The 18,551-nt window shown below is 39.1% G+C and overlaps 1 protein-coding gene across 1 annotated transcript in view; it reads left to right on the top strand.

Annotated features, from left to right (window-relative positions):
- The window catches only part of LOC108577220 (protein 4.1), a gene marked incomplete at its 5' end in the record, with an annotated part of 173,845 nt that overhangs the window by 84,717 nt on the left and 70,577 nt on the right, over nucleotides 1-18,551 (top strand). The window contains 1 exon segment of the mRNA XM_017940351.1: nucleotides 8,990-9,216. Coding sequence (XP_017795840.1) covers nucleotides 8,990-9,216 — 227 coding nt within the window.

The raw sequence follows: 18,551 nt of genomic DNA, 5'->3' as shown, positions 1-18,551 counted from the left end.
TAATAATAATAATATTATGAAATGTTACAACAAAAATACAACTTCTTAATTTTTCTATTTTGCTTATCAAAATTTTTCTAGTTATTTGTCAGATTCATATTCGCTTTTAATCTAAATAATCTATTGTTATCAAGTTCTCCTGCTCCACTAGCTTCTTCAAGTACTTTCTCTTGTCCATGAAATAACTTTTCAAATGATGTAGTGTGTTCTTCTAATAAAAACTGAACCAAACTTCAGATATATTCTTTTGCAGACTATATCTTGTTTTTAGGCATAAGAGATGTTTTATCTGGAAAATCTGAATTAAAGACTGTGCATATCCTTTTTTAAGAAGTAGAAAGGCAACAGTGTTCTGTATAAGATGTTGAAGCCAGAACAGAACAATTCTAAGACTTGGATATTTTTTTGAATATGATCGAACAATAAATGGAAAACCTATGTTGTTGGTCTTTAGAGCATATAATTTTTAAAAGATCCTCCTCACTGCTTTAATAAACTTGAACAGTCATTTAATTGAAAATAGTTTTAAACTATTTGCTTATGTTGTTCCGTCTATCAGTTGCAATTTACTAAATTTCGCGAAGTTGTACAGTTTGTTTATAAACAAACTGCGACAACCTTTAGTCCGGACGTGTTTGTTTCAAATTAATCAAAGCAAACTAATTTGCGTGATTTTCTACTTATAAAGAATACGTTTAACTGGTAGTCTGAATTGTTTCGTGTTTTTTAAAGAACTGTTGTATAACGTGTTTTAACTGTGTTTGTTTAATGACTTTTCTGTAATATCTCTCGCTCGTGGTGGTGTATGCGCTTTTAAAAGATGTTACGAGAGTCCTACTGGTGTGTGTTGTGTCGGAGAGCGTGTTGGGTGAGGCTCTTTCTGGGGGACAGAATTTGTTATTGCAAAATTCGATTCCAAAAGCGGTATTTTTTTATGGTTGGAAAAGTCTCCATTCGCTTGGACCTGACCTAGATGGTTTCCAGGCCTGGAGGTATGGCGATTGTAAAGCAATTAATGCGTTCGTTGGAAATGACCGCGCTTACGGCTCTTGGGACTGAATAATTGCAAAGAAATAAATTACGTTCGGTATCGAACATATGTTGATAGGCAGTAAATATATTGTATTTTCTGCACTCTTTACTGTTTTAATATACAGGGTGTCCTGTAACTCTTCGAACACCCGGATATGGGGGGTTGCTGGGGTGACTCTGAACAACTTTTTCCTTTACCAAAATGTTGTTTGAAGCTTCACTTTGGAATTATTAACGAAAAACACTGCCCAATCAGAGCGCGCGTAGAGCCCGCGCTCAACCACGGGAGCGCTGACTCTCATCCGCGCGCGATCGTGAACAAATGCATTGGCACAGCGTGGGTAACGTATTTTTTAGATTTTCATTACGAGCTCAGATAAAAAAGTTGTAAAAACGACCTTCGCTATTTTCTTCGCGGTTCCGACTAATTGCAGTTTTTTCAAAAATTTATACAAACGTCGAAATGACGGCAACAAACCATTTCTCTAAGCCTTATAAAAATAACGGTGCAAAGTCAAATTTTTTTGACAGCGACCGATAACCGAGAAGTCACGCGTACACATTTGTTCACGATCGCGCGCGGATGAGAGTCAGCGCTCCCGTGGTTGAGCGCGGGCTCTACGCGCGCTCTGATTGGGCAGTGTTTTTCGTTAATAACTCGAAAATGAAGCTTCAAACAACATTTTGGTAAAGGAAAAAGTTGTTCAGAATCACCCCAGCAACCCCCCATTTCCGGGTGTTCGAGGAGTTACGGGACACCCTGTATATGTACATACACCAAAGTTTCTTTCACGTTATTTCTAACTGTCACTTCACAATAGGAATCAATAATTTATCTTCACTTTCAAATATGCAATTAAGAAACAAGAAAACTGTAGGATGATAATATTCTTGTACTGTCCATTAGAATTATCAGATAAGAAAACTATTTCCGCAATGTTTTTACTCCCCATTTTATTAGATAGGAAATCATATAGAAATGATGAAATTGTATTGGGATTCTTCTTAGGAGTACATAACACTTTATTCATCATTATAGCAATGTATATTAATGTAGAATATACACACATATTGTGTGTTACCTCTAATGGGACACACGATTTTTCACCCACTTGCAGCCATCTGACAAAAAAAAGTTTACAACAAGAGTTGCAGGGTGTGGAGTGTACAATAGGTATCAGTAAAATGTTTCGAAAACAGTTTGTTTTCATTGCGAAATCAAGGTCACCTTGGGCTTTACAAATAGGAACACATATTTCTTTTTTATCATATTTTTATGGACATCGAGACGAATTCAAAATACATATTACATGATATTTTTACATAAAGTGCATTTTTCTTATGTTCTAGTCGCGTGTTTACATTCAGTAATCTCTTCGGTGTCAAATAACGTTTACACTGTCTTAAAGTCAAATATGTATGTATGTACGACGAAAAGCTAAATATTTCACATTTCCACTACTGTAAATCGAATATGTTAGTAAAAATATTGTGTAATGTGTGTTTTGAATTCGTCTCGATGTCCACAAGAAAATGGTAAAAAAAAAATATGTGTTCCTATTTGTAAAACCCAAGGTGACCTTGATTTCGCCATGAAAACAAACTGTTTTCGAAATTTTTTTTACTTATGTATATTGTACACTCCAAACCCTGAAACTCTTGTTGTAAACTTTTTTTTTGTCAGATGGCTGCAAGTGGGTGATAAATCGTGCGTCGCGTTAGAGGTAACACCCTGTATATCCAAAAGAAAACATTTATAAAGTGGAACATTAACTTCAAGTTTTGGAAATGGCAGATTCTGTCTATAATCAAATTTCAATACTAAAACATGTATCTACATTATTTGCAAAGGCTTTTTCTATAAACTTCAACCTTGTATTTTTTTACATTTTGTTCGTTCATGCATGGTAGAAAAATATATTTTGTTTAGAGGAATCTTTTAAACCATAAAAGATATCACAAAGAGATGTTGGCCTGATCAAGTAAAGTCTTTACAACAGTTCTTGAGACAACATATTGTTAAAGTTACATGAATCTTTTTGCAATTTTGTCCCTCTTACTGCTTATATAGCTTTTCTTAGAATTTCTTTTTCGTTTAGCAGTATTTGTTATTCAATTAGCTTAATTTATAACTTATTTTATTCCTAATTTCTTACTGTTGCTGATAGATAACTCATTTTTTTCACCACTTTCAACACCATCTTGAATACATATTTCACTCACGACACTATTCAAACCACCTTTACATCGCTCATTTTTAGGATTGGTAATCAAACTTGAAAGAAAATTAAAAAACACCTGTACAATCTCCAGATGTAACCTCAGAATATAAACACATGCAGTCTGCAGCGAGCAAATGATAATCAGTGCGGCCAACCTACATTTTAAGATGCTGTATTTTCTTCAATTTCCAAGATATTGAAATGAAACTTTGTGGACATATATGTACATAGCACTTCTTTGAATGTAGATTGCATAGAGTTGATGTCTGCAGGAAGTGCGTGAAGTCATCTCACGCCCTTTTTGTACCGACCTCTCTAATTATATCCCTTACTGTGATCTTGTGATCTGGTTGCTGATCTCACAATCAGTAAACTCTCTTTTTCTCTTGTCTCAGTAAAGGGCATTCTAACTTGCTGAGTTTTCATACAAAATTCGCAGACTTTATTTCATTTCAATCATTAAAATATCTAATACATCTGCTCATTCTAGCACTGTTTTCATATTTTAAATACTCCAATGATTTATGTGGTTAAGTTTGGGGTAAATAACCACACTTTTCTACCGGTATGTTCATTATAATTTTGATGTGGTTTTCGTACTACTGATCAGCAAACCTCTATTGCAAGTCCTTACGGCTAGTGATATACTCGACACAATCCAGCTACAGATCGGCAAAGCAAAGATGAGGCTTCAAGCGGGCCTTAAAATTTAGAAGTGGGAAATGCAAGAGAAATTGTAACGTCTTCGCTGTTAATCAGCAAATAACGATAGAAAAAAAAATCAGCAAATAGTAAAAAAAAATTAAAATCCACTATCTTTTGAGCTCTACTAAGAGTGACCTCTAGTGACAGCAAAACAATATCGACATGTCTCGTATACGACTAAATGGCCCTATTTATACCTCCAGAAGTGTTTCAGTAACCACTGTTGCCCAATGACGCCTTTTTAATTACAACCCGATTTATAGATGTCAGTTCCTTTGCTCGTTGATTATTTATGAAAAAGATGTCATTACTTAATGAACTCTCCATCCTGCATTTTGTAGATAGAATTTCAAAGAGTGTAACCATATTTTTTTGTACATTTAAACAACTCTTGGTGTCACTAGAGGTCACTCTTACGTGCACGGAACGGTAAAAATAAGTGGTTTTTAATTTTTTTAACTATGACGTATGCTTCCGAAAAATCTGAAACAATTATGAGTTAATAAACATGGCAGTCAGCTTCTACTGTAAAAATATAAATGTTGTCATTTGATAACTTTAATAAAAAACTAGCATTTTAAATGTTATTTAATTTTGTAAAAATAGGTTTTTCATTCTAAAAATCTGAAAAAATTCTTAGGTATGTAACACTCTGGCTATAGTATCTCAGATTTTTTCATAATTTTTTATCGGATAGAACAAAAGAAAGGAAGCATGAAATGAAAATTATGTTTAGGTCGATAACTACCCTAATAATAGGGGTAGAAAGCTAAAACTTTGTCGAAATGGTTTTCCTAGGAATCTCTTTCAATTCACGTATCACACGTTTCATTTGGTTTAGCGGCATTTTTACCGTGCTTATTAGGCTTGATTCTTTTCACATTCTCCAGTCTTCCGCAAAACTTACTTTTTTCGGTTTCAGTTCACTTTCCATTATTGAGACAATTGCAGTACTAATTGTAAGAACATTTAATAGCCTCAAAACATCGGCACACTGTTTGATCCGAAATAAAAAATATAAAACACGAAGAGCTTATTCTACTCTGTACCTCCCTGAGCATGTAACCTATTGGGTTTTGTAAGATAAGAGAAGGCCGCCTTACGCACTGCGACTAGTCGCCAGCGACTTGAAGTTTCAACTGGGCAACTGACCGTGGAGATTCTGTACCTCCCTGAGCATGTAACCTATTGGGTTTTGTAAGATAAGAGAAGGCCGCCTTACGCACTTGCGACTAGTCGCCAGCGACTTGAAGTTTCAACTGGGCAACTGACCGTGGAGATTAAGGCCCGATACACACTAGCGGTCCGTTTCCAGTCCGGTCAAATATTCTTCTATGGCAGAGGCGCTTAACTTCTTGCTCACGAGCAAATTTTCCCTTCCGAAGTTCCCCCACTATGTGGTACGAACACGCAGAATGTGTAACATAAACCAACGGCAGTCGCTGGAGTTGTGGTGGGAGGACTCCTCGCGTCCTCCTCCCACCTCGACGCAATTGGAGCGAGACCATCTCAGTCGCATAGTGGGGGAACCTCGGGAGGAGAAATTTGCTCGTGAGTAAGAAGTTAAACGGCTCTGCTCTAGGAACTTATGTACAAAAGGTCGCACTGCCAAAAATTTGTTATAACAACAGGGATGTGATTCTCAAAATTAAAATCTCCCTTTCATTAGAGTTTGGGTTACTTTTACATAGAGAAAATAAGAATATCATACGGTTAGTCTAAGACAGAGCTGCTTAACTTCTTGCTCACGAGCAAATTTCCCCTCCCGAGGTTTCTCCACTATGCGACTGACAATGAGATCATCTCGCTCGAGTTGCGGCGCGGTGGGAGGACGCGAGGAATCCTCCTACCACACTCCAGCAATAGTTTTTTGGTACGAAATGACTGGTACGAACACGCAGAATGTGTAACATAAACAAAAAGCAGTTGCTGGAGTTGTGGTGGGAGGACTCCTCGTGTCCTCCTCCCGCCGCGTCGCAACTCGAGAGAGACCATCTCAGTCGCATAGTGGGGGAACCTCGGGAGGGGAAATTTGCTTGTGAGCAAGAAGTTAAGCGCCTCTGTTTTATGGTTTAGAACCATTTTTGATGATATTTCTTTTTCATTCGCATCACAAAAGATGGAACTTTCTAAGAATATTTTTAATTTTATTGTACGCACTCCCTTTCAATCTGAAAATTGTAAATAAATTTTTGTTTTGGAAAAACGAACCCTTACTCAGGTAAGGTTAAAAATCTTACAAAAATATATGGTGAAATAATGATGAGTTTATGTCATCATTTTGTTGGTTTCAACGTTACTAACAAACGATAACATGTTGAAAGTCGCGAAAACAACGAATTTTTAGCCAAACATAGATGTATAAACTAATTTATATTTCGAGAGCAAAGCGGGATTGGCCGTGACCGGACCAGGAGTGGACCACTTGTATGTATCGGGCCTAACTGGGCGACAGTTGTTGGTATCGCAGGGAGACAGTCGAGCAGTATAAATGCTGAGGAGATTGTCATAATTATCAACTGCTATAATGAAACAATAAAAAGAAGAAGAAGCAATACATACTGAGTGCACCTTTTGTGCGACAACGCCACAACAAGGGAATGTTCGCTGCATTTTTCAAAAGATGCAAGAAAATATGAAATCAAAGTTTTCAATTTTGTAAATATGTGAATAAAATAATTTGATGATTTATTAAAAACATTAAGACATGGGTGGTTCTTGTTCGCACTTTTGAAAGTAACCAGGTAATGTTTCAAAATTACGTCTGGATTGTTTCTGTCATGTCAATGGTTAGCATTCTTTTCCACGAGTCTAGTCGTCCAGAAAGTTTGTCATCGTAGAAAAGCGTGCATTTAAATTAATGCACCTTATTAGTTGTTCGTGCGTCAATCATATTTTCGTAGTCGCCGACAACTTGCTAGTTGCAGCAAATTCGTGCGTTAGCTCTCATATCTCTGATGAACGGGAAAGAGAATATAAGTCAAATTTTGGTCAAATAGGATAAGTACGCTAACACATTCTACATTGCTGTCCATTGCTTATGGTTCTAATAGTACAAGTCAATTTCACTTCTTTCAAGCTCTTCTACCTGAGATTTTAATAGTATATGTTAAAATTACAGTATAATAAGTATAATAAAGTATATAATAAGTACTTCTCTGCAAAACTAATAATTCTGATTTGTTAGACTCTTTTGCCCACCAGAGATATGTATATTCTCATGCACCTAATAGTAGTTGGCGACTTACAGTCGCTGACGACTAGTTGCCAGTGCGTAAGGGGCTTAAATGTCTTTTGTTCTGGTAGTATACGTGAACACGATAAGTGAACTTACACGCTAGTTAACAAAAGACGAATCGGCACTCGTGTTAATTGTCGCTATTGCTACATGTATTTTTAGCAGATAAATGTACAAATGAAGCAATTTAAATAAATAAGTGTTGTAATGTAATCATTCATACATAATCCTTCTATCTTTTCTATTATTGGGTTGGTGCATGTGAAATTGTCGATCGCAGATAAAGTAAAAGTTCCTTTGTTTATGATGAGGATAACATAACAATTGCTCATGCTGGCTAGCAAAAATGACAAAAGACAAGCATTATTCAGTCTTTAGGAAGAAATCAAAGAGTTGAAAAGTAGTTATATTGTTGTAGTTGTATATTTTTGAAAAGATTCGAAGTAGAGTAGGACAATTATATTTTGAGTTCAAAGGCGGACTCATTGTTTGTGCAGCTGAAACAGCAAGGCGAATAAACGATCAATTAGGGGAAATAATTATCTCTGAAAGGATCATTAGAAATTGGTTTGAAAAATTTTGTTCTGGCATGCACGATTTCAAAAAGGAAGAACGTGGAAAATCGCTTATTGGTTCTTGAAGTTTTGCGACAATTTGTAGAATTTGATGTTCACCAAAGGCTTGATAAATGTTACTGAAACTCAAAGTTTGTCAATTATTTGCATTAAATAAAATAGTTAAGAAGAAAAAAATATTTTTATTCACACTTCCTTATGCGGAATGGCAAATTTTATATGTACTAACCTAATAAATGATAATACTGTAGGATCGGGGCCTCCATACCCAAAATAAGGAACATACCAACGAAGAAATATAGAAAGGGCGACTCTATAATATATTAGTAGGTTGAGTCATAAGTTCTTGCCTAGTTTGTACATAAAGTTTATTCATTCCATAAAAGTTCCAATGTATAGTCAAAGTAAAGTTCATTGTGTTTTATGATCTTAAACCATCTTTCTGCTAATTGCATTTATGATTACCTCTATGTACCAAGAATTCCTGGACTTTAGTTTCAACTTATTCTTAATCGATACTCTTTTCATGCCTACCACTTAAAAAATTTGTCATCAACGAGAAGATGTGATAATTGGGAGGCACAAGATGGAATACTAACACAATTTTATTCAGATTCTAAATTCTGTGTTTAATTATCTGTGCTGTATGTGGAGATGTATTATTGGGTGGCAGTAATACTTACTTTTGGTTAAACAAACCCAAACCGGGTATTTTTCTGACAGAACCACGTACATCTGGTTTATTTGTGTAACATAGAGAATGGCGATAATGCTTACAACATTTGAAACCAACTGGTTCGAACATTATAATCTCATAAACTGGACAAGAACTTATGTGACTTACCCTAGTATTTGGAATTTCACTATCATATGCTTTTATCAAACATTGTTTCAGAACAATATTTAGATATTAAAGATATGAATTTTTGTGTTAATTAAGGCTACCTGTATAATCATTCATAATTGATTAGCAAGTACCAAAATTGGTCATAGGAATATTCTGCGTGTCAAAAAAATAGACCAGACACTAAGCATAAATTATTTGATTTGAAATATAAGTAAAGTTTTTGTTCCTTTGGAATCTTTATGGCGTATACATATTATTGAAAATAATAATATATTTAATGCAATTGTTTATGCGTACAAATATTCAACGACAGCACTCACGGTAATGACATAGCTATATAAATTACTAATGAAAATTTTGATCTGATCAGATTACCTAGAGCATCAGATGCACCGGTTGTAAGCGGTGGATCCATTTTCTCCTGGGGTACAAAATTTAAATATACTGGAAGAACAGAGAAAGAGGTTCTAGAAGAAACGGGTCCACTTCGGAAAGAGGAACCACCTATACAGCGATGTCAAACTACATGTCTTAGAAGAAAAGCTAGCAGCGTACCAGCCACTCCAAGTACCCCTAGTCAAGATCTTGTTGAAATAAGTTAGTATTTCCACTTTCTATTATCAACTTCATACCATGTATATTATCCCCTTTAAGTAAATTATAAAATTACAAACTCTCACAGCTGCTCTCCTGAAGATTTTAATGAAATTTGACATTTCTTATAAACATTCAAAATTAGATCTAAATATACTATGAAGTTTTTACAGTTTTTTACAATCAATAATAGGATGTACCTTCTCTAGAGCAGGGTCAGTGTTTGAATCAATAAATAATATACATTTTTCACTTATATTTTAATTGATAAAGTTTGGTACCATAAATCCTTATGATATTTAATAGTATGTATACAGGGTGTTTTCAATATGTGAGACACACTTCAGCAATGGATACAAAAATGAAATGAGAACACAATTTGACCTTGTTCAAGTTATAATCATTTTTGTACTCTAATAATTCTTAATCACAAACTGACAGTGAACTATGTATTAGGTTGTGTATTAAGTTTGTTTGCGTTTCTTCGCAAGAAAATGAAATACTTCTAATTTTGTATAAAACTTACCTAATCAATGATGTATTTACCGTTTTGTTCTATGACCTGTTATCTGTTAGGTAGTTTGAATATTCCTTCACTGTAAAAGCTTTTAGTTTTTTCATTAAAAAGTTCGGTATACATATTTACATCTTTGATACTTTTAAACTTCTTTTCATTAAGAGAATTTTGTAATATTCTCAATAAACGAAAATCCGATGGAGACAGATTTGATGAATATGGTGGGTGGGATACAACATCCCAACCAAATTGTAATATTTTTTATCGTGACGATAAAGATGTGTGTGGTTGTGCATTGTCGTGGTGGAAGGTAACTCCTTTTCTTGACATAAGTGATGGCTGTTTTTCTGTTATTGCTGCTTTTAAATAATTGTCTCGTTTTGTGGTAAAAATTCATAATAAAGGATTCCCTTGTAATTCCACCGACACCTTTTTATAGTGCAGTTCAACTTTACTGGTGGCTAAAAGCGTTTAACCTAACTTGGACCAATGTTTTTATCTTACATTATTAAAAACTATCCATTTTTCGTCTCCATTAAGTAATTGTTTCAAAAATGGGTGACTTTTGTGTCGCTTTAACAAGAAATCGCAAACTGAAATGCGGTCGACCAAGTTCTCTGTTAATTTCTGCGGAACCCAAACATCGTACTTATTTGTCATTCCAAATTTTCTTAAATTTAACGAAACAGATTTATGTGAAATATTTAATATGTTGGCGATCTCTCTTGTTGTACATTTTGGATTTCCTTCGATTAAGTCTGCTAACTACTCGAAGTTCGTACCGCCGCGCCGTCGACGCGAACGAACTTTTTATATAACCTAATACATAGTGTGGAGTGGTTGATGGTGTCGTCGAAGTCACTCCGAAGATTGTTTAATATGCTTTATTTATAATAATACTTTTACAAAGTGACGTTGTGGTTCCTTAGATTTTTAACTTAAGACTTAACTTCCCTTGTTTGGGCCCAGTATTTATATGGGGCTCTACTGGAGGGGATGGACGCTGTGGAATGCGCGTGGGGTAGGGAAATTTCGGAAGAGGACTCGGAAAATCGCGGTATCGGGAAAAGCCATCTTGGCGTCGGTCTGGAATACAGGGAAGGTGCCCTAATGGATCGGGCGAATTTTTAAGGAGATGTGTATCATAGGACAAGGGAAACCCATTCGCATACCACAGGTCGGGTGGCGCCTACCACGACAATGGTAATAACTTTTATTTAATTAGTGGATTCGCGGTACAAATCGCAGAAAATATACAAGATAAGGCACGACTCGGTCGGTTCAACGGTTTCACACCTTGACTCGGCCAGATTTCCCAAGGAGAGGAGGAGGTAAGAGAGAAAGAGTGAGATGGTAGAAAGGGAAGAGAAATTGTCGTCTATAACCCGCGAAGGAGACGTCTGCTCGATGTATGCTTGAGTAGTCTTGTTCGGATTTCCCAAAGGACTGACTTTCTATGTTTTTTTTTTTTTTTATTTTTATGCGATGGGGTGGAGTGAGTGCCACCTGGAGTATTTCCTCCTTATGCACTAAAAAGAATAAAGACTTTAGTTACCTTGTACAATGAAAATATGGCGTACAAACCATGCAGCGGGATGCAGAAGCAGGAAAAATTGCAAAAAACCTGCTAACAGAAAGTAGTTAGATGGGAGGGTTTGTGTGGGTCTTGAGGGATTTGGGATTGGCGCTGGGTAGGACCCAGGCCGAGGAGGGCGAAGTAGTTGCGAGGTGTTGGAGTTCAGCGGGGTCCAGACATGCAATTCCTTCGTACCAGGGGAGAGCGGACGATGTAGAAATAAATAGAACTGAAAGATAATAAGGGACAATGAAAGACAATGAAAGACAAAGTTTGCAGAATGAGTAGACAGTGTCCCAAATCAGGTCAATCCAGTGTAAGCAGGTCGAAGGATCAAGCGTTTCTGTCGTGGTTACCGGTCAGCCCCAGTGGCATACGTACCTTGGGACGGTACGGCAATTGATGCGGTTTGTAATTGGCTGTTTCTCTAATTAGGCTATTGAAATGTTTTTCCACTGAGTATCCTGCAATGGAATGCTTGATTAGAGAGTGTATATATGAGGTGTTGGTCCTAGTGTGGATATCGGCAGTGGAGTGATCCGTGGGGAGATTTAGGATGATTTTGAGGGCGCGGTTTTGGAGGCGTTGCAATGATAGGAGGTGGGTCTGGGCAGCGGTGGCCCATATCAGGGCGCCATACATCATGACAGGGCGTATGCAGGCTTTGTATATTAGTATTTTAAGGTAAGGAGGGAGTGCAGATTTGTGGCAGAGTAATGTCTTGGAGGCTTGGAGGGCTTGGGAGGCCTTTTTGTGTCTATTTGCGACAGCTGGCCCCCATGTCATTTTGCGATCTAGGGTAATTCCCAAGTAGGTGATGGTATCGTGCCATTCAATATTGGAGTTTCTGATTTGAAGGGGAGGGAGGTTCTGACTGGAGGCTATTTTGGTTTTCCTGGTGAAGAGGATGGCTTTGGTTTTTTCTCTGTTTGTGGTGAGTTTCCAGTTCTGAAGGTGGTTTTGAATAGAATCAAGTTGGTTCTGCAATTTGCGGAGTAGGTTCGGGAGTTGCCAGGAGGAGGCCATGACTGCAGTGTCGTCTGCATACAGTGCCAAATCGGTAGTAGTTGAAGATGGAATGTCGTTTATGTAGAGTAAGAAGAGGAGAGGTCCCAATACTGAGCCTTGGGGGACACCGGCTTTTATGTGGGCCAGTTGGGATTTTTCATTGGCAATTTTAACGAATGAGAGGCGGTCGGTTAGGTACCGATGAACGAGCTTGATAAGGGCGGGGTGAAGGCCTGTTTTGATTAATTTGTATATGAGTCCGTTGTGCCATACCGAGTCGAAGGCTTTTTGTAGATCTATTAATACCATAGCAGAAAGTTTGTTGGTGTTTAAGTTGTGCGCGTGATATTGTGCTACTCTTATGAGTTGGTGGGTGGTGGCGTGCTTGCTACGAAAGCCAAATTGGTGTTCTTTTAAGATGTTATTGCTTTGGATATGAGAGTTTATCATTTTGTGAATTATTTTCTCAAAGATTTTACTGGGGACTGAAAGGAGGCTGATTGGTCTGTAGTTGGTGGCTTCCTTGTGATTTTTCCCTGGCTTGGGGATGGGGATGGTTTTAGCTACTTTCCATTGGGTGGGAAAGTATGATAGGATGATGGAGGCTCTGAAGATGTAATACATTTGGATGAATACCTTGCGTGATCCGTGCTTGATCATTGCCGGGGAAATGCCATCGGGTCCAATCGATTTTTTGGTGTTTAGTTTGGCTGCTAGATTAGCTATAACCTCGGGTGAGTTGAAATGGAGGATATCAGCGGGGGAAGGAGGGATTGAGGTGTTCTTGAGTGTAGAAGCTTTCTAATTCACTGTTGATTTTGACCTGTATCGGGGAAGTGACTTTGTATGCTTGGTCGTGAACGGACTGAAAGTGTTTTATGAATGCTTCGACTTTTTGTGAGTCGAGAGCCAGGGGTTGGCCGCCTACGTCGGTTAGTGTGGGGATTGTTGATCTGTTTTTGGTTGTCTTTTTGTAGAGAGGCCAGAAGGTATGGTTTGCTGTGTTTGCATTTTTTATTTGATGCTGGATTTCGTCCGCTTTAAGTTGGATGATTTTTGTTTTAATAAATTTGGACAGTTGGGTATAGTATTGTAAGAAGATAGGGTTTCCCGTTCTCTGCCATTTCTTCCTGGCAGTGTTTCTAAGAGTGATCGTGTTTTTTATTAGTGGATCGGGGGGGACAAATCTGTTGTTGGAGGGTACTAATTCGGTGGATTTCCGGTGGCATTTTTTAAGGAAGCAGTTTAGTTTAAGGATGGCGAGGTCTACTTTTTCTTCGTTGTCTAGGTTAGTGTCGAGGGTGAGTTTGGTCGTGTGCCTGTGGTAGTTTGCCCAGTCAGTTATCGGTGTTGAGGTTGTAAGGTTGACGCTGTGTGGGTGGGTGGGAAGTTTAGTGAGAAGGACTGGCCGGTGATCCGACTGTAGGTCGTCGGTCGCTAGAGTCTGAAATCTAGAGGCGCTATTGGTAATGAAGAGGTCCAGAGTGGAGGGTAGCTGGTGTGGTGCGTGGTGGGTGAAGGAGGGGGGAGGGGTATATTATGTCGTAGGTTGCTTGATCAGCATGGGCCCTGAGGGTGGATCCGTTTCTATTGTAGGAATGGTTGTTCCAGGATTGGTGTCAGGCATTGAGATCAAGCCCAGCTATGAATGTGTTCCGCCGGCAGAAAAGCTTGTTTAGTGCATCTGGGGATAATCTGTCCTTTGGGGGACAGTATGCTGAGATAAAGATTAAGTTAAGAGAAGTTACTTTGACGGCGATGGCCTCAACTTTATCTATGTTTGGGAGTGAGAATGGGACGAAGTTCAGGTTTTTGTGGACTATGATTGCAACGCCTCCTCGGCCAGATCCGTCAGGTCTATCGCGCCTGGAGATATTGTAGTTTTGGAGGACTGTGATCTTGTCCCTGGTAAGCCAGGTTTCCTGGATCATGGCAACAGAGACGTTGTTGGTGTTGAGAAACATTTCGAGTTCTGTGAGTTTGTTATATAGTGAGCATGCGTTCCAAGTAAGGAATTTTCCCGGGGGAGAGGGGGGTGGGAATGTGATTTTAGCCGAATAGAAGCTGGATGGCTTCTAGGATGACTTCAAGTTTATCCATGTTGGTTTGGCAGGAGGCGAGTTTGTTTTTAATGGTAAAGTATATGGGGATGGCCTTGGTGCAGAGTTGCATCAGAAAGGTGCTGATATCGGTATTCTGTGGATTGAGAGGGTCAGGGATAGAGTCTGGAGGGTTGGAGTTGCTGTTTCTGTTATTCCTCGTGGAATGTCTGTTGCTTGTGAGGGCGTCTCGGTATGAAATGGGTTGCGGGGAGGGCGATGGTGAAGGTGAGGGCCAGCCGAAGGAGCCGGCTCCTCGTGTAGATGATTGATTGTTATTGCTATGCCGACTGCCAGCGGGCAGGTTGGTAAAATGAGTCAAGAGGGGTGGTGGTGGGTGGGGGGGATTGGAGATTCTGGTTCCCGTGTGTCCGGTGTTGGGGGGGGATCTTTTGCTGAGGTAAGCAACGAGTCTGGGACATTTGGAGAAATTGGCGGTGTGTTCGCCGCCGCAATTTGCACATTTGGGAGGGGCGGAGAGTTCTTTTCTGCATTCCGCTGTTGGATGTGGTTGGCCGCATTTAACGCATTTGTGCGTTTTGTTGCAGTTTGCTGAAGAGTGTCCGAAGGCCTGGCATCTGTAACACTGGGTGTATGATTTTAGGTTGTTGTACCTTTCCCAGTATACTCTACAGTAGAAGACTAAACTGACCTTGGTGATTGAACTGAATTTGGTGGAGGGGGGGAAGGAAATTTTGTAGAAACAGCGGCCGCTGTTCTCTTTGAAGAGCGTGCAGCTGATGGGCAGAAGGCCCTGCTGCTTGAGGTCATCAAGGATGAATTGCGTGTCAATTCTTGGTAGGCCCTTTAGGACCGCGATAATTTGTTTCTCCGACGGGAGAGCGTATGTGTGGAATTTTATTCCCTGTTGGCGGAATGCCTCGCGGGCAGCGATGAAGTGGGCTTGTTCTTGAAGGTTTATTCGCGTTTGGTCTCCCAAACATTTCAGGGAAAATTTGTTGCCCACTGTGGCGAACAGCTCTTGGCTGAGACTGTGCAGCCGGTCAGCTGGGATCTGGACATAGAGGGGAGGGGGACGGGGGTTCCCGCCGGGGGCCTCTCCCTCATTCGAAAGAGGACGAGCCGGTGTCCGGGCACCGTTAATTTGAGTTGTGGGGGGGCGTTTAGAAGAAGAGGGGAGGGGAATAGAAGAATCAGAAGACGAAGAAGCGACCCCCGCGAGGGACGGGGGGACGCTTGCTATAGTTTCGGCGAGAAGGGAGAATCTGTTTGAGGTTGGCACAGCAAAAGTGTTGTTGCTTGGTTCAGTGGGTGGTGTTGGGGTGGAGGGGTGTGAGAGGGGGCCTCTGCGGTCCTCCATGTCGATGATTTTTAGCTTTTTCGCGGCGCTCATTTGTGCTGGGTTTTCCAACTTACCCCGTGGGTGCTCTGGATCCTCAAGGCAGGAACCCTGCTCCGGTGTGGCAGGAGGCCACCATTTATTGGTTTCTTCAGCGTCAGTCACAATCGTGGAAGAGCGCGTGCGCTTCACAGTTGAAGATGGCGTCGGCTGGCGCGTCGCCAGCAGGCAGGATGGTTCCACGTGGTCGCGGGAGGTTATGTCTGTTTGATGTTTAAATTGAACTCAGGTTTTGTTGAGTTGGCCTATGTTGGCAGGCGATGTCCCGCAGGATGTCTCGCTGCGGCGGCTGGAATTGGCGAGAGCCGTATCTTGAATCTTCGATTCGCAGTTGCAATTCACACTTCGCACTGTATTCGCACTGTATTCTGTGGCAAGGGCACGTCCGTACCGGTCGAGCGTCGCGCGCAGAATGTTGAATGATGTTGTACTGATCGCGGTAGAATGAGAGTAATATGACGGAAAGAACTGACTTTCTATGGCAAAAAAGCCTTCTTCTATACTGTTTAGGAAAGCTTGACCCGACCAATCAGGGCGAGTTAAGCCTTGTTGAATATTTGGGACGCGCGAGCCGTTGTCCCACTACCTGAGGCTACGGGGGGTCGTGTCGCGCGTGGCTCGTAGTGCGTCATGCAATTTGTTTAGAAAACGGTTATGTTACAATAGTATGTATAACTGATTCAGCTAAACGTTTGTATACAAAGCTTGATAACTCCTGATATCTCTTAACATTTATTATTCTGTTCTATGAGTTAGACTTGTTCGTTCTCTTAATAACAACATTTGATAATTCGTTAATTTGTTGTGCGTTACAAATGATAATGCATTGTGATAATTAAAACCAGGAAATACTCGGAAATGTAATTCAAATTGCTTCAATTCACTTACTTCAACCGAAGCAAGACGTCTATACGCGGATCGTTTGTCCAGTAGACATCAGCCAGATAGAAAAACATTTCAAAGACTTCACGAAGTTACACGTTATTAAAGTACCAAATTGATTATAGCTTAGGAGCAAGATCGAATTTATATGGATCTTTTTCATTATTTTTGTGCCCCCCGTTCACTGCTGAAGTGAATTCCACAAGTTGAGAAACACCTTGTATGCAGAGTGGGGTAATAACTTTGATCACGTTGAATATCTGTTTTTTTTTTTTCTTTAGATATGGAGAAACTTTGTTACAAAAGTCGTATGGTACGGAGGGAGCCATAATACGGCGGTAATAATTTTTTTGTAAGTGAAAGGTTAATTAATTTCAACGATCCCTAATACAAGGCCATTCGACAATAAATAAAAGGGTAAGCGATAAATCTTACGCTATAATAGATGTTCGAAATGGTGCCCGTTTGTATCGATACAACATTGGAATCGTCGGATTACCGAAGCCCGTGCATTTGTTATCACTTCCGGATTGATTGTGGCACATGCTACAATGAGTCTTTGTTTCATATTTTATGAAGTTGTTGGCTTCTTCTGGTATCTACACAGTAGAGACATGTTCCCCACAGAAAGAAATCAAGTGGTGTTAAGTCGGGTAAACAAGCTCGCCACGAAATTGGCCCACCACGTCCTATCCATTGATTCGGGAAGATTCTATCGAGCGTAGTTCTTGCTGTACGTGCATAATGTCCTTCGTGTTACAAATACCTACATATAACATATAAATGTTCAACGACTGATATCGGGGGAATATTGAAAGATATGAAATAAAGACTCGTTGCAGCATGTGTCACAATCAATCTAGAAGTAATACACCGATTTCATGTTGTATCGATACAAACGGGCACCACTTCGAACATTTATTATAACGTAATATTTATTGCTTACCCTTTTATTTATTGTCGAATGATCTTGTATTAGGGGTCGTTGAAATCGCCTAAACGCTCTCTACTCTACCAGGAATAAAAAAGTACGGCAAGCTAAATATTTAAAAAAATGAAAGTGACCTTGAAATCTCCGAAAATATTTCACCTACAAAAAATTGATTACCACCATATTATGGTCGCCTCTATACCGTACGACTTTTGTAACAAAGTTTCTCCATATCTCTAAAAAGAACGAAAATATTGTAGGTAATCAACGTTATTGCTCTACCCTGTATTGTAAATTATCTATAGATCTATCTATGTTTAAAAATATGTACGTTCTCTTATTCGTCATCAGCTTCGATATTTACAACAATGTTATAGTAAGAAATATAGTAAGAAAAATATTTTTACGGCACCCGAAATAACCTATTCCTAACGACACTAAAAATAAAAATGTAATTATAATGTATTATGATTCATAAGATGTGTATGTAAATTGTAAGATGTATTCATGTTTCCGTTGTTTTTATGATTTGTATCATTCTACGGTTTATAATTGTTTGTTTCATTCAGACATACATACATATGTACTATGTGGAATTTGTCAAATTGCTTGCAGGAGGTCACAGCGTTAAGAAATGTACCTTACAGACATCACGTTTCTTCGTCTGCAACCTTCCGTGTGAGCCTAACGTCAGATTATTAACAAATCTTTTAAGACTCGGTGCACACGAGCAATTTTATATTTTGATCGTAGCAGATTTACATTTCTAATGAAAGAAAGATCACGAATATGTGATCCCGCTATAACAGATACGCTCAATTATGTAATCTCCGGAGCTTCAGCTCCCTTTTCTTACCATCATCTTGTTATCATTATGTGACTGCACCGGCTGCGCAGTGCGATGCTACCCAACAACTTTTATCTAATGTATTTTTTTTTTATTCTGCATAGTTAAGGAGTTATAG

Source organism: Habropoda laboriosa, unplaced genomic scaffold (genome assembly GCF_001263275.1).
Source record: "Habropoda laboriosa isolate 0110345459 unplaced genomic scaffold, ASM126327v1 scaffold666, whole genome shotgun sequence".
Classification (NCBI taxonomy): Eukaryota; Metazoa; Arthropoda; class Insecta; order Hymenoptera; family Apidae; genus Habropoda; species Habropoda laboriosa.
This window is presented reverse-complemented; position numbering and strand designations above follow the sequence as displayed.